The 14,945-nt window shown below is 37.7% G+C and overlaps 1 protein-coding gene across 1 annotated transcript in view; it reads right to left on the bottom strand.

Annotated features, from left to right (window-relative positions):
- The window catches only part of KIF6 (kinesin family member 6), a 406,288-nt gene that overhangs the window by 324,319 nt on the left and 67,024 nt on the right, over positions 1-14,945 (bottom strand). The window contains exon 4 of the mRNA XM_074332873.2: positions 1,947-2,094. Within this exon, the coding sequence (XP_074188974.2) occupies positions 1,947-2,094 (148 nt within the window). The remainder of the gene's footprint in view (positions 1-1,946; positions 2,095-14,945) is intronic.

Here is a 14,945-nt window from a genome sequence, read left to right as displayed (position 1 = left end):
ATCTGTTGGGCTCTCTCAAACCCAGGAAGTTATTTAGGATCATTCAGAATGAATTGGGGTTTAGAATAATGTCACTGACAAACAGATATAAAATAATAAACCCAACAGATAGCAGGTATTTGGGAGAGCCATTTGGGTTTTTAGACAGGGATTTTGGTAACCACAGACAAAATTTAAAAAGAGGCAAATATATTTTCTATTAAGAAAGGATTTGTTTTTTCTGTTTAACTTAATCAGGGGAATTGGCTTCATTTGTTCTGAGTTTCAAAGTGTTCTTTGAAATTGGTCAGGGATCATTTGTCCATATGTATATATAGTACAGTAAGTCCTCACCTAACATTGTTGATAGGTTCTGCAACTTTAAATGAAACGGCATATAAAACCAATTTTTACCATAATTAATTGATGTAAACAAGAGTTCAGTTCTCATGGCATCTCATCAATGTTATAATGAAGCTGTTGAACAAACAACATTATTCAAGGACCTGTTGTATATGAATATCAACAGCTGTAGTAATAAGTGTCATGGACTAAGCATCCACGATGTGCCGGGAACTGGTCAATACCTTTAAGTACAGAATGCTCGGCTCTCACAGCAACGCCACAAGCCTGAGACCTTAAGTATATATATATAACTGCCCCAAGGCCACATGCAGTGGCACACTTGCTCAGAAGCAGGTCAGCCTGCACCAATTTCAAGAAAACAGGCCACCACAGTAGGCCACAGCAACAAAAACTATTAGAAATTCTATTCCCAGTTTGTGAAATCTGGGGAATAAAACAGCTAATGTCAGAAATAAATGAGTAAATGAAAAGAAGGGATTTGGATCCAACAAACTATACTCAACCCTTTCTCTTCCACATTTTCTGGCATGCAGAGTTGGAATGTTTGAGCTAGTGAGAGATGAGCTGAACTAATGGGTAATTGCTACTTTATGGATGGAAATTAGAATTATGCAGATCTCAGCAATTTCTTCTCATCTTTGCAACTGAAAATGCAAACAGCATAGAGTCGAGAAATTTTGGAATGAGTGTTACACTGACCTAGTTAGGAAATTTGTTATACAGAATTAGTACAACCGAGCAATTGTTGGAAACTAGCAGGGATGCTGGAGATCTTCTAGTACAATTCAACTCCTGCTTTCATGGAGGGAAGAACCGAAACCCAGAGAAGTGACTCATTGTAGAGAATTTGTTTAAATACAACCAACAAAACAAAGCCAGTCTGGGACACAGAGGCAATGCATGTAGTGGTAAAAAGCACAGAGTTCGGCATCACACAGACCTGGATGGAACTCCAGATCAGTTACACACAAGGACCCAGAGAAAGTTATTTAATCTGAGACTCAGTTTTCCCAACTATAAAAGGGGGATAAGGATACCTACATCGTTAGTTGTATGATGTGTTGTATTAAATACGGATAAAGGAACGGGCACTTGGAGCCACACAATAAATGATGCATATAATATAGACAGGGAATTCAACTTTATGATAATATTAATTGCAATAGGATTTTCACTCTGGTAAATTCCTCTGCGCTTCTATCAAAAGTGTGATAAAGGAAGAAGCACAATATTTATCCTATTCAGTGCTTTAGCAGCTAAACAAAGGTCTGTTTGGCAAAAGGACATTCTTCTGTTTCTTAGTGAGGAATGTAAGATATTAGTTGGTAAAATATGTTATGTGTTCTTTTAACCTCCATCGTGTATCGGAAGGAACTGCCTTTGAGCCTTTGCTGAAACAGCAGCCCTTTAATGAGAAGCACCTTCTTAATTTCCCCTTTTCAGCAAAATCCCGAACTTCTCTTAAATGTAAAGGACAGAGTTATTACACAATAATGCTTCCTCACTTAGATACAGTATAATACAATGCCACAATAATTTGTTTGCCCACAGTACATTTCTGCTGAGTATATCAAATACAAAATGAACTCACAGTTGCATACCTTTTGTAATTGCTCAAAGATGTATGACAGTGTCCTTGGGATAATGCCTCTGTCACTGTAGCGCTCTGCCCCACCGGTGATGGTGAACGTCTTACCACTGCCTGTTTGCCCATATGCAAAGATGGTACCATTGTAACCTGCCAGGACACTGCAGAAAGGAACGGCACACTTTTAGTATCAAAACGGCTAACTGTATTTGTACTGAATAGCTCATATTATGACAGCGACCACATTCACCACTATTGAAAAGACACCAGTACAAATATTTATACATGTTGAGTATATAGCAGATTTACTTTTGTATCCAGGAGCATCAGCGCATTGATGGTTTTCTCGAAAAAACACCTGTGATTACAATGGGGTCCAGGCACCTTAATTATCTTATTTTAAAACTAGGATAAAATTTTCATTTTAGAATGGTTTTACATGGACAAAAAAGTTGCAAATACAGTACAGAGAGTCCATGTGCACCACACCCTTAGTTTCCCCTACTGCTAATATTTTACATCAGCATTGTACATTCCTCACGACTAAGGAACCCATATTGACATATTCTTACAAACCTTATTAAATTTTCCTTGGTTTTTACATGTCTTTTTTCTTTTTTATATCTTTACTCAGAAATAATTGATCTATAACATATGCAAGTTTGAGGTTTCCAATGTGATGATTTGATATGCACATATATTGTGAAATGATTACCACAATAGTATTAGTTACCATATCCATCACCTCACATAATTACCATTTCTTTTGTGGTGATAACATTTACGATCTACTCCCTTAACTTTCATATATATAATGCAGTATTGCTAACAACTATAATCACCACGTTGTACACTTATTCATCTTGTAACTGGAAATGTGTACCCTTTGACCAACATCTCCCAATTTTCCCTACCCGTAGCCCCTGGCAACCACCATTTTAGTCTAACTCATGGAAATACCATGAGTTGGGTTTTTCAGATTTCACATATAAGTGAGAACATACAGTATTTGATTGTCCCTGTCTGACTTAATCCAGTTACATAATGCTTTCAAGGTCCATCCATATTGTTGCATTTTTTTTTATAGAAAATTTTCTAAAATACATGAGGCGTTCTGCGTGTTGAAAACAAAGAATACAGAGCACAAATTAGCGTTTTCATCTTGACTTAGCTACAGCCTATGAAAAGTGAGTACTGTAGGGTGCTACATTGGCACTTGCTGATTGTTATGTCTACTTATTATACTTAAATCTTCTTTCTCATTGCCAGGTGTCCTAGTGTACATGCCTCTAGCGTGCGTCCTTTTTCCCCATATCTGTTGTGGGATAGAAAACCAGATGGTAAAACTTCATAGAAAGCTGCGTAAAATAAAAAGGTTATGTAGAACACCTATATATATTCTATGGCTACTTATTTATTCCTGTAATGTAATAAATAATTAATGTAAATTGGGCAAAACTTGTCTCCGATTTCATTTCTCTAGAGCCCCTTATCCCAATTACGCCCTCTCCATTGGACACTGGGCAACTTCTAGTCTCATTTGTCCTAAAGGAAGATATTAACACAAATAAAGAAAGATAAATGGTGGGTTAAAGACCTTTGCAAATTCACTCCTCCACAAGAACAATGATGACAGCGGGAAAACTGTCGAAATCAACTTTTTCAGATCCCTGGAAATTATCCAAAGGCTCACAGCAATCCAAAGCGGGCTCACTCAAGGAAAATGGCTGAATCTCAGTCAGAATAGTGAGCTTTGCGGTATTTTAACTTGACCATTCCCAATGCCTTCATCCCAGCTCCATTCTAGACTTGAAAAACAACAGCTTTGCAACCACAGTAACTGTAAACACCTGGAGACTAGCAACTACTGGAGGGGGCAGTACATGTCTGGAGCACCCCCAAAAGCCCAAACAATTGTACTTCTCTGACCTGTCTGGAAGCTCCCAGGAACAGCTCCGCTCGCAGTTCTCATCTTTGTTTCACAGACTCCAATATCACTACAAACAGTACAAACAGCCCTATCCCCAGGGTGTTGGGGTTTTCTTCCTTTTGAAAAAAAATCATAGTGAGTGTTTTATATCATAGTTGCCTTAGGCTGCAATACCAGGAAGGCAAACAAAGGATGAATAAATCTAACAATAGAAATCAGTGAATTGCAATGTCTAGAAGAGGCTTTGGAAAGGTATGAAATATTCCTGGGAGTCTCGAAGGCCACATACACATGTAGGCTTTTTGCACATACAGGAGAGACTGAGAAGGTCCTTCTAGCTCACCTCTGGCTGCGAGGCTCTACACAAGCAGGAAGTGAAGCCTAAAGCAGAGCTATACATTCCTAGAGCATCGAAGGAGTGTCCCCGGCACACCCAGAGAGCCCTTCATCAAAGCGCTGGAAACTGATTTGTTTAAGGCATTTTAAAAAATTTCTGTCCAGTCATTAGCTGAGCACTAAGTCACCAGAGCAGGGACTTCAGAAGCTGCATACATTGAAGAATACATACTTTACAGAGTTAGTCCAGAAAATTCACTTAACAAACAAACAGCAGCAGCAACAACAATAACAAACAACAACAAACCCTGGGAAGGGCTGGAATCTGATTTCCAAAACTGTCATATCACACTACTTAAAATGCCCAGTTTTCCAACAACAACAACAACAACAACAACAACAAATTATGAGAAACAAAGCAACAGAAAAGTATTTCCCATACAAAGAAAATAAAATGTTTAATAGAAACAGTCATTGAGGAACCTCAGATTTTGGCTTACTATATAAAAAGTTTAAGTTATCTATTATATATATGTTCAAAGGACAAAAGCAATGCACGTTTAAAAAAATTAAAGGAAATCATGAGAATGATGACTCCTAGAAAAGAAAATATCAATACAAATAGGAATTGTAAAAGAACCAAATGGAAATTCTACAGTTGAAAAGTAAAATAACCAAAACAAAAAATTTACCACAACAGCAAATTGGAGTTGGTAGAGGAAAGAATCAATGAACTTCCAGATAGGTCAATTGACAATATCTAGTCTGAGGAACAGAAATGATTTGAGACCAACATATGCAAAATGGGAGTCCCAGGTAGAGAGGGAAGAGACTATTTAAAAAAAAAATAATGGCCAAAAACTTCCCAAATTAGATGAAAAACATCAATCTACATATCCAAGAAGTTCAATAAATTCCAAGTAGGACAAACTCAAAAATATCCAAACCTAGACACATCATAATCAAACTATATAAAGACAAAGAAAATATTGAAAGTAGCAAGAAAGAAGTGACTGATCACATATGAGGAATCCTGAATCAGATCAACAGTAGATTCTCCTCAGGAACCAGAAAAGGCAGAAGGCAACGGAATAATATATTCAAAATGCTGAAAGAAAGACTAGTTTGAATATCTTTTTTTTTGCAGAAATTGACAAGCTTCTCCTAAAATTTACATTTTAATTTTGTTTTCATATTGTTCATTGATACTGTTACTTCTTCCCTTCCAATATAGATGTTTTTTTCTTTCACTTTCTTGCGTAAATGCACTGGCTAGTATGCTAGTGACAAATTCTCTCATTTTTTGTTCATCTGGGAATATCTTAATTTCTCCATCATTTTTGAAAGATAATTTTTGCAGATATAGAATTCTCTATTTGCAGATGGCATGATCTTGTATATAGGAAATCCCCAAGAATCCACTATGGAACTATGAGAAGTAAGAAACAAGTTCAGTAAGGTTGCAGAGTACAAAACTTAATGTTGTTAAAATGAACAGAAAAGTGATATACATACTCATACAATCCTTATCAAAATCTGAGCTGGCTTCTTTGCAGAAATGGACCAGCTTCTCCTAAAATTTATATGGGAATTCAAGGGACCCAGAATAGCCAAAACAATCCTGAAAAGGAACAAAAGGGAGAACTCACATTTCCCAATTCAAAACCTACTACAAAATTAAATTAATCAGGAGGGTGGGATGATGGCACAAGGACAGACGTATGGATCAATGCGAAAAATTGAGAGTCCAGAATAGACCCTTACCATTATGATTTTTGATACGGGTACCAATATCATCCAATCAAGGAAATAACAGTCCTTTTAACAAATGATGCTAATACAATTGGATATATACATGCAAAAGAATAAAGCAGGACCTCTACCTCATACTATGTACAAAAAATTAACTTAAAGTGGATAATAATTCTAACACAATAGCTAAAAGTAAAAACAAAACACAACAAAAAAACCTATTAAAAGAAAATGTAGGAGTAAATCTTCATGAACTTGGATTTTGCAATGGTTCCTTAGATATAACATTAAAAGTACAACAGCCAAAGGGGAAAAAAAAATAAACTGGATGTAATCAAAATTAAAAATCTTTGTGTTTCAAAGGACACATCAAGAAAGTGAAAAGACAATTCACAAAATGGAAGAAAAGGCTTGAAAATTATGTATCTGACAAGAAATTTGTCATAATATCCAAAATCCATAAAATATAAGGAACTCTTATAACTCAATGATAAAGAGACAAATAATTAAAAAGTGGACAAAGGAATGGGATAACAGTTCTCTAATGAAGAAACAGAGATGGCCAATAGCACGTGAAAAAATGTTCAACATCATTAGTCATTAGGAAAATGCAAATTAAAACCACAATGAGATACCACTTCATACTAACTAGGATGGTTAAAAAAAAAAGACAGACAATTGCAAGGGTTGGTGAGGATGTGGAGCTTATACATTGCTGGCAGGGATGTAAAATGGTGCAGTTGCTTTGTGGTTCCTCAAAATGTAAACAGAGAATTACCATATGACTCAGCAATTCCATTCCTAGGACATGTCCAGCAGAATGGAAACATGTGTCCACACAAAAATTTATAATGAATGTTCATAGTAGCATTATTCTTAATGGTTCAAAAGTGAAAATAACCCAAATGTCCATCAACTGATGAGTGGATGAATCAAATGTGTCATATCCATACCATGGGTTATTAATTGCCCATGAAAAGGAATAAAGTTCTGATACATGCTACCAATATGGATAACCCTTGAAAATATTGTTAAGTGAAAGAAGACAATCACAAAAGGTCACATATTGTATGATTTCATTTACATGAAATGTCTAGTATAAGCAAATTCACAGAGACAGAAAGTAGATTAGTGGTACCAGATGCTGGGAGTAAGGAAGAATGGGGAATATTGCTAATGAATATGGAATGGGGCTTCTTTTGGGGGTGATGAAAATGTTCTAAAATTAGATAATGGTGATTGATAATTGTACATTTATACTAAGAACTACTAAATTGTACATTTTAAAGTGAATTTTTGGCATAGAAATAATATCTCAAAGAAGCTGTTATAACAGTAAAATAGTAAAGAATCTATTCTAAGTTGTTAGTAACTAGATGTGTTTTAACATCTCAGCAGTAGTATTTTAAAAAGATGGAAAGACGGAATAGTAACTTAAAAAAGGTATGAAAACTAATGATGAACTTCAGCAATAAACAAGATGGACATACGGGTGAGAAATATTTCTGAACTTCCTAAAATCAATAATGCAGGCTTCTGTCTAATTCATTGCAGGTAGAGACAGTCCTGATACGCAAATAAATCAATGCTTCATAAACCCAGAGTTGATGATCAGATGAAATCTCCAGTGTAGAAATCCTCTCCTTCCTTTTGCAAAATACATTTTCTCTACAAATTTAAATTATAAAGCTAAGATATTTTGTCATATCTTATCTTTTAATATTCTCATGAATAAAACAAAAGTAAAGCTTCTACCCTCTTGGCAATAATAAATTGAAGTATTACTCCACACACATCACATTTACATGCTAGAAAAATACAAACCATTCACATTTCGTTTTTCACTTTTATTACTTTTTATTTGTTTTACTAGACCCCAAGTAGAAGAAGGCTATTTAGAAGTATCTGCATAAAGTGAGACTTCATTTTGTTTACCCAGATAAGAAGGCTTTAAGAATCTCCTTATACAATGTCTAAATCAAAGTAATCAACAGAAAATTATTTTTGTGATGATAATTTAGTTCACTGAACTGAACCAATACTATAGTCCTGAAAATTTGAAAACATTGCACAGTTGAAAACAATAACAACAAAGCAATAGGGTCATGGATTTTATAATTGATGTCATGAGAGGTCTTCTAACTACTTTTTGTCCAACAGAAGAATCCTTTCTAAGGTATTTCTGAAAAGCAAATATTTGTACTCTGCTTAAACAGTTGTTAGATTCGGGAGTGGATGGAATCAGAGAATCCTGGTGGGGCTGCCTTCATTTTTGAGGAAGAAGGGGCAGGTGAGGTGGTACCTTAAAAGACCATGCAGTTTAGTCTTAGAAAAATCGAGAATCCCAGGAAAATACATATTCATATTTTATAAAACTGTTTATTGGAACGAAACAAATTAGTTGACTCAGAAAACACAAACCAAACAATTAGTACTAAGAGCAGAATTTTTAAGCTAATAGAGATTATATTTATGTTTAACTTCACTGAAAATCTTTGCTTAATGTCAACAAGACTAATCTGGAACAGAATTATCAAAATTAAGGCCCCTATTTTAAACATATAGTTCCTCTGTTACTCCAGCTTGCCTTTTACACAGCTCTATGAGCCCGAGTAGCTGAAATTCACTTATTTTGATCTGTTTTTTATTCTCAGAACAGTTCATTTCTGTCCACTGCAACCCTCTTCCTAGAATAAAGTCCCTCATAAGCAGCCTCAAGCAGCTCTTCGGTACAGACGAAACTGTCTTTCACAGAGAATGTGGTAAGAAGACTTTTTTTTTTTATGTTAGTTTCAGGTGTACAAAACCACGTAATGATTAGACACTTACCCCTCACAAAGTGATAACCCTCTCAAGTCTGCCACCCCTCTGACACCATATATAGCTGGTACAATACCACAGACTCTATTCCCTGTGCTGTACTTTACATCCCGTGACTATACACATATATATAAAATTATAGTTGACATTCAATATTATTCTACTTGAGCTTGAGGTGTACAGCTCAGTGGTCAGGCATCTACACAGTCGATGAAGTGGTCCCCTGATAAGTCCAGTGCCATCTGGCAGCGTATATGATCTTTACAACATTATTGATTATATTCCCCACACTGTATTTCACATCCCAATGACTTTTTTGTGACTACCAATTTGTACTTTCTAATCCTTTCACCTTCTCCCCCATCCCCGAACTCTTCTATAAAGAAGAATGAAATCTTACCATATGAAGCAACATGGATGGACTTAGAGAATATTATGCTAAGTGAAATAAGTCAGACTGAGAAAGATAAATACCATATGATCTAATATGTGGAATCTAAAGAACAGAATAAGTGAGCAAACCAAACAGAAACAGACTCAGATATAGAGATAAAACTGATGGCAAGTAGACTCTTAATTGTTTCACTTTCAGAATATTTTTGAGTGAATAATTCAGCAGCCTAAATTTTTAAGAGAAATTTGAACCAAAAACAGTAACAATGCATAATGAACACAGTTAACACAATTCAGTTTTGCTATCTATAAAATTAATCTTTCCACCTGTTAAGCCAAATGAGCATGCAATTTATAAAATTTCCAGCAAATTTTGGTCGTGGGGTGTCATGCAGGGTCTCAGCTCCTGATCGCCGCACAAGAACTCAGGACATGGTGAGGCCAAAAAGGAACAGCAATGGAGCCATGGATAGGGGAGTCACACCACTATATTCTCCCTGGTGGCTGGGGTGGAGACACAGGAAGCAGGAGCCACACGATCCACAATCTGCTGTCCGCCTCTCTGCCTGCCTGCCTGCCTGCCTGCCAGCCAACCCACCCCTAGCGTAGCCACGGCAGTTATATCAGTGGCTAATGGCTAACTGGTTACAGCTGACGGCCAACTAGCCACAGCTGATGCCCATCTACTACCCGAGCCAGCACCTTTCCACATGAGGTCGAGAGCCTGAAAACTGCTCTTTGGGACTCTGTCCCCACATGGGGCATTCCCTTTGCTAAAGGAAAAGGAGGGAGCAAAAAAAGTTGGGGGGACCTACCTTCTGAGGAACTTGAGAGGGCAGCACACTTGGAGAGCTGTATTTTTCTGCCCAGCAAGCTTTTAGTCCCGCTTCTTCTGGTAAGATACCCGTACACATGCACACATGCACACACACACACACACATAATCTTCAAGCTCATACGGAACAGGCAGGTGTACAGGGCACACGACTCAGTCCTGGCCAATCACACCACCTCTTTCTGTCACAGTCCCTCCTATCCCTGCCTCATCTGTAACAACTACCATACTGTTCCAAGAGGCTGATGACAATGCCTCATGCAGAGCACGTAACCATCCCTCCTGTATAGCTTTTGAGAAGAAAAAGCTCTCTTTTCGCTGGGGTCCTTGAACCGTGGTTGCCAGAGGCCAGGCCCCTGCCCTACTGCACAAGGAAGTAGGGCCCAGCAAAGGTCAGATGGTAGAGAAGGAATCTTGGCTGTGTCAGCTCCCTAGTTGGAGTAGCGAAGACTGCTTTTTACAGCACTCCCTTCAATTCTCTGAATTGAGCCAGTTATGTGAGCCAAGAAACCCTTTCTTTTCTGCGAGTTAGGATTCTGCTATGTGTAACCAAGAGAGTCCTACCTAATGTAAAGTTTCTAGAGTGATCTGAAAAAAAATATCTTTTGTACCTTGGTTTAGACCAGCAGTCTCAAGCTGGCAGTGACTCGCCTCCAGGAATGTTTAAACCTACTTAAATGTGAGTGGCTCTGTGGGACATCTGTCCTGCAGGCGGCTGTAATCCCCACCACTCCCTATAGTCTCACACCCGCTGCTTCCCAAGCGTGTGTTCCCTGCCTAGACTCGAGGGCAGGGCTGCCTCACTGCACAGCAGCAGAGTGTCAATCACGGTGCAGCCATGTGAATGCCAGCGCTCCCCCCACTCCCAGGGCTGCACAGTGCCTGGGCGTTCATGTGGGCTGCTGTCAAACGTGTCCCTCTGACGTGTGAACATGGCAGGCCTGCTTATAGGCATCTGAGTTTAGTTCTCCCGGTGTAGACATGGTCCCTTCTAGAAGCATCTCCTGGCAAGATCGTCCTACGATCCGGTACAGACTCACGAGTATGACGTATTGATCTAATTGTAATTCCAGATAGAAAAATAAAGGAGGTTATATAGTTAACCTTAGCTGACCTAAATCAAATCATTAACTATTTTTTGGGGGAAAGGAATACCCAAGGGATGGCTATCTAGATTAAAAACAACCTACGTGTCCAAGATATGCTTTTGTCAGAAAAATAAAACTGCAACTGTGGAGTATGTGGTAACTGATACACTTGGGATTTTCATTTAAAGCTTTCTGTAAGCACCTGTGAGCATATTGGTTATTGGATCAGGATGACAAACAAGCGGCCCAAGGCCAAATACAGCCGGCAGAGCATTTGGTTTGCCGGGACTGTCTTTTCTTTCTTCTCCTCCTTTTTTAAGAAAATCAGTTTAATCTGACTGTTCTTGGCCCCTGGGATCAGAGTTCCCCAGTTCAGGCACACATGCCACCATTCACTACTGTGTTTCTCCGAAAATAAGACCGGTCTTATATAAAATTTTGCTTCAAAAAACGCATTAGGGCTTATGTTCAGGGGATGTCATCCTGGAAAATCATGCTCGGGCTTATTTTCTGGTGAGGTCTTCTTTTCAGGGAAACATGGTATTACTCTCATTGGCTTCCTTCACGTTAGCTGCCTGCCCTCTATGGAATTCTTAGTTTGACAACCTGTGGTATAAAGTAAGTCAGATAAAGGCTAGGAGAGTAATACTATGATATAAAAACAACAAAATTAAACTAAACATAAGAATGAAATGGACATGGAAAAATCTTCCAGACTTTGAAATGTCACAAGCAACCCCCTCCACTGAATCTCTCTCCCAACCACTGCTCACATTTCTTAAGTTTTAAAATACGATGGAAAACAAGAATGTTGGGTGCTTTCTTCTCAGTCACTTGGGCACAATCAGGACTCCCACTCTTGGACGTGTCATAAAAACCAGATCAATAACCGCTTGTCTAGGACCATGTGCAAATTCTCCTCCTTGGATCCAGGGGCTAAGAAAGAGGACCTTTGGAGCTTCTTTCCAGCTCTGTGATTCTCAGGGATTTGTTCACAGTTTTGTCCCAACTACTTTAAACCAAACTTAGCAACAGGCAAATACATCATGGGGCATATAATCCAAACACTCTCCCTTGAAAGGATCCTTGAGATCTTAAGCACACTAAACAGCTTCATATCCATAAGTTCATGGACCGAATCCAGGCCAAAGTGCTCTCTAACTGACGCTGTTTATTATTTCCCAAGTTCCTGAAGAAACCATTTTGCCTTTGTATTAATAATAAGAAGCTCAAATCTGGAAACATAACAGAAACGCATGAAACTTCAATAGAAGAAAATGACCCCTTCTGAACACAATCCAGTTCTGAAATATGTTTCAGTTTGAAGTCCAGCGTACTGTATTAAAAAGTGAAGGCTACATTTTTATCTTATTTACATTATGAAAAATGCATTTACTGTAGCGTTTCTGACAGATATTTTTTCTGTGACCCTTGAGAATAAACACTTAGATTCATTAAATACATAATCATTTTCAGATGACCATCTAAAGAGGCAACTAAAATGAAACTACAAAACTTTTATGCAGTAATATGGAAAAATCCATTGTCTATAGAAATTTATTTGGGCACAATCTGGCATAAAGTCTAAACTGATTACTTTGTGTTTCTTTTCTAAGGATACAAAAGAAAATAGAAAAAAACTTTTCCCTAAAATTATAACACTGAGATCAACACTCAGTAAATTGATCAACCGCATTTTTAAAGCATTCATTATATTACATCAGAAGCTTGGTATGTGTACTATATGAATTACAGGGGGAAAAACCTACAATACAAGGTAAAACAAAATAATTAGCAAAGTAAGTATCTTTAAATATATGAGTGTGTGTGTGTGTATATTATGCCTATATAATTTTATAATTTACACATTAATCTGTAACAACAAAAAGACCCAAATGGCGTATTTGTAAATGTGTCTTATACAGAGATAGAGAATTTATAGAAAGTCCTCTACAAAGATTTCTCATTAGAAAGTTCAAAGTGAGAAAACTATTTTCCTGGGAATTCGATTCTTTTTCTTGCAAGGTAGAACGGAGCTTCTGGGCCCTCCAGCCTTCTGAGCAGGTAGAAACAGAAATTCAGAAATTCAGACTAAGAAGTGGGGACGACAGACCCAGAAAAGAAGGGACAAAAGGGCCTACCTTATGTGGAGGAGTTGCCTGCAAAGTTCTGAGAGATCATGGAGGGTGGAGGGTGGGAAATAGTGAACTGCAGGGTGGCTGGGAGGGCAGCAGTTAGTTGCCATGGGTATGGAGGACGCCGAGAGAAGCAACAACGGAGAAAGGTTACTGAAGATGTTTGCAACACAATAAAAATGCACTTCTCTACCCCTTGCATTTCCATGAGAGCCTGAATACAACCTGACCTCTGTGCATCTTCAAAAGATACGCTGTACTAGACTAGACCACATGGAACTCTAGTTTATATCTCAGTTACAAGTCTTTCTCTCTACACTTCCAGTCTCAAGACTACTTGCAAAATAATACCTTCTAACTTGATTTCAATTTTGTGTGAAATGGGAATTCAATCACACTTTCATTTCAATGGACAACAACCAAGGGGAGGGGAGAATTTCCCTTTGGAACGGAAAGGTAAGTTAAAAGACACTTTTCATGAAGTTGCTAATCACTCTTCACCGTGGCTTTAGTTTAATGTCACGGATACACAATGATTTAATGAGATTCAGGAGCTGAGAATCGAAGTACAAAGATGTGACTTGATTTTGAATGAAAGGAGAAAAAATGAGGCAGAATGTGTGGGCCAGATAGATCATTATTTAGTTGACTGACCAGCTGAGTGACGGCAAGGTTTTCCGGTAAGCCATGGAGAGCCGCTGAAGGGTTTATACAGGTGGGTGGTGGCCAAGTGGTGACATAGTCACTAGAGGGGCACGTGCGCAGAGGTGGGAGGCAGTCTTGCTGAGAAGACATCCTATGAGGTTATATTAGTTTCAGGTGTACAATATAGTGATTCAACGTTTCTACACCTTACAATGTGATCACCCCACTAATTCTGATAATCATCTGTCACCCTATAAACAGATAACAATATTATTATTTTTAAAGATATTTAGAAGATTTTTATTAAGATATAGCTAATACAATGTGTTATTAGTTCCAGGAGCACACTGTGAAAAGAGACACAAGGAGAGCAGCAGGGAACAGCGTTCACAAAATCTTGTGAGAAACCCATCCTTCTTCATGGATAATCCAGTTGAAATAACATCTTTATAAAGTGCTATTTACAATATGGTCTCAATAAACTAAAAAAAAAAAAAAAAAAAAAAAAAAAAAAAAAATCTCTACTCTGAAAGCAGTCAATCAAACTTTGAATATCTAAATTGTCCTGCAGCACTACAATCTCGGTTTGATCAAAACTAAACTCATTATTTTTCTTCTCATATTCATTCCCCCTCCTTCATTCTCTAGGCAATTTCTCCCGAGATTTCTCTCTATTATCCCTACTTTAAGATGGGAAAACTGAGCATTAGAAAAGTTAACTGGATCAAGGTCACAATTAAGTGATAAGACTAAAATCAAGGTCTATCTGATTCCAAACATAATATTCTTTCCACTACCTAATTAAGTTATAAAATGAACTTGACCATCTTTTTTTAAAACTTAATGATCCAGTGTGTTCATTAGAATCATATCCAGTTAAATATTTGGCTCAAAGCTGCTATCCTCAGAAATTCATGAGGAAAAAGTACTCACATGCTATACATAACAATGTTTCAATGATGGACCAAATACGGGGTCTGACAATTAAGTTTGCGAACTCATCCTAGAAAAAGTGCTACATACCTCATTGCTGAATATCACTATGGTCTCCTTCGAAGGACTCCCCTTGGGAAGCTAT

The sequence above is a fragment of the Rhinolophus sinicus genome, chromosome 2 (genome assembly GCF_057876585.1).
Source record: "Rhinolophus sinicus isolate RSI-liver-muscle chromosome 2, RSI-T2T, whole genome shotgun sequence".
NCBI classification, from domain to species: Eukaryota; Metazoa; Chordata; class Mammalia; order Chiroptera; family Rhinolophidae; genus Rhinolophus; species Rhinolophus sinicus.
This window is presented reverse-complemented; position numbering and strand designations above follow the sequence as displayed.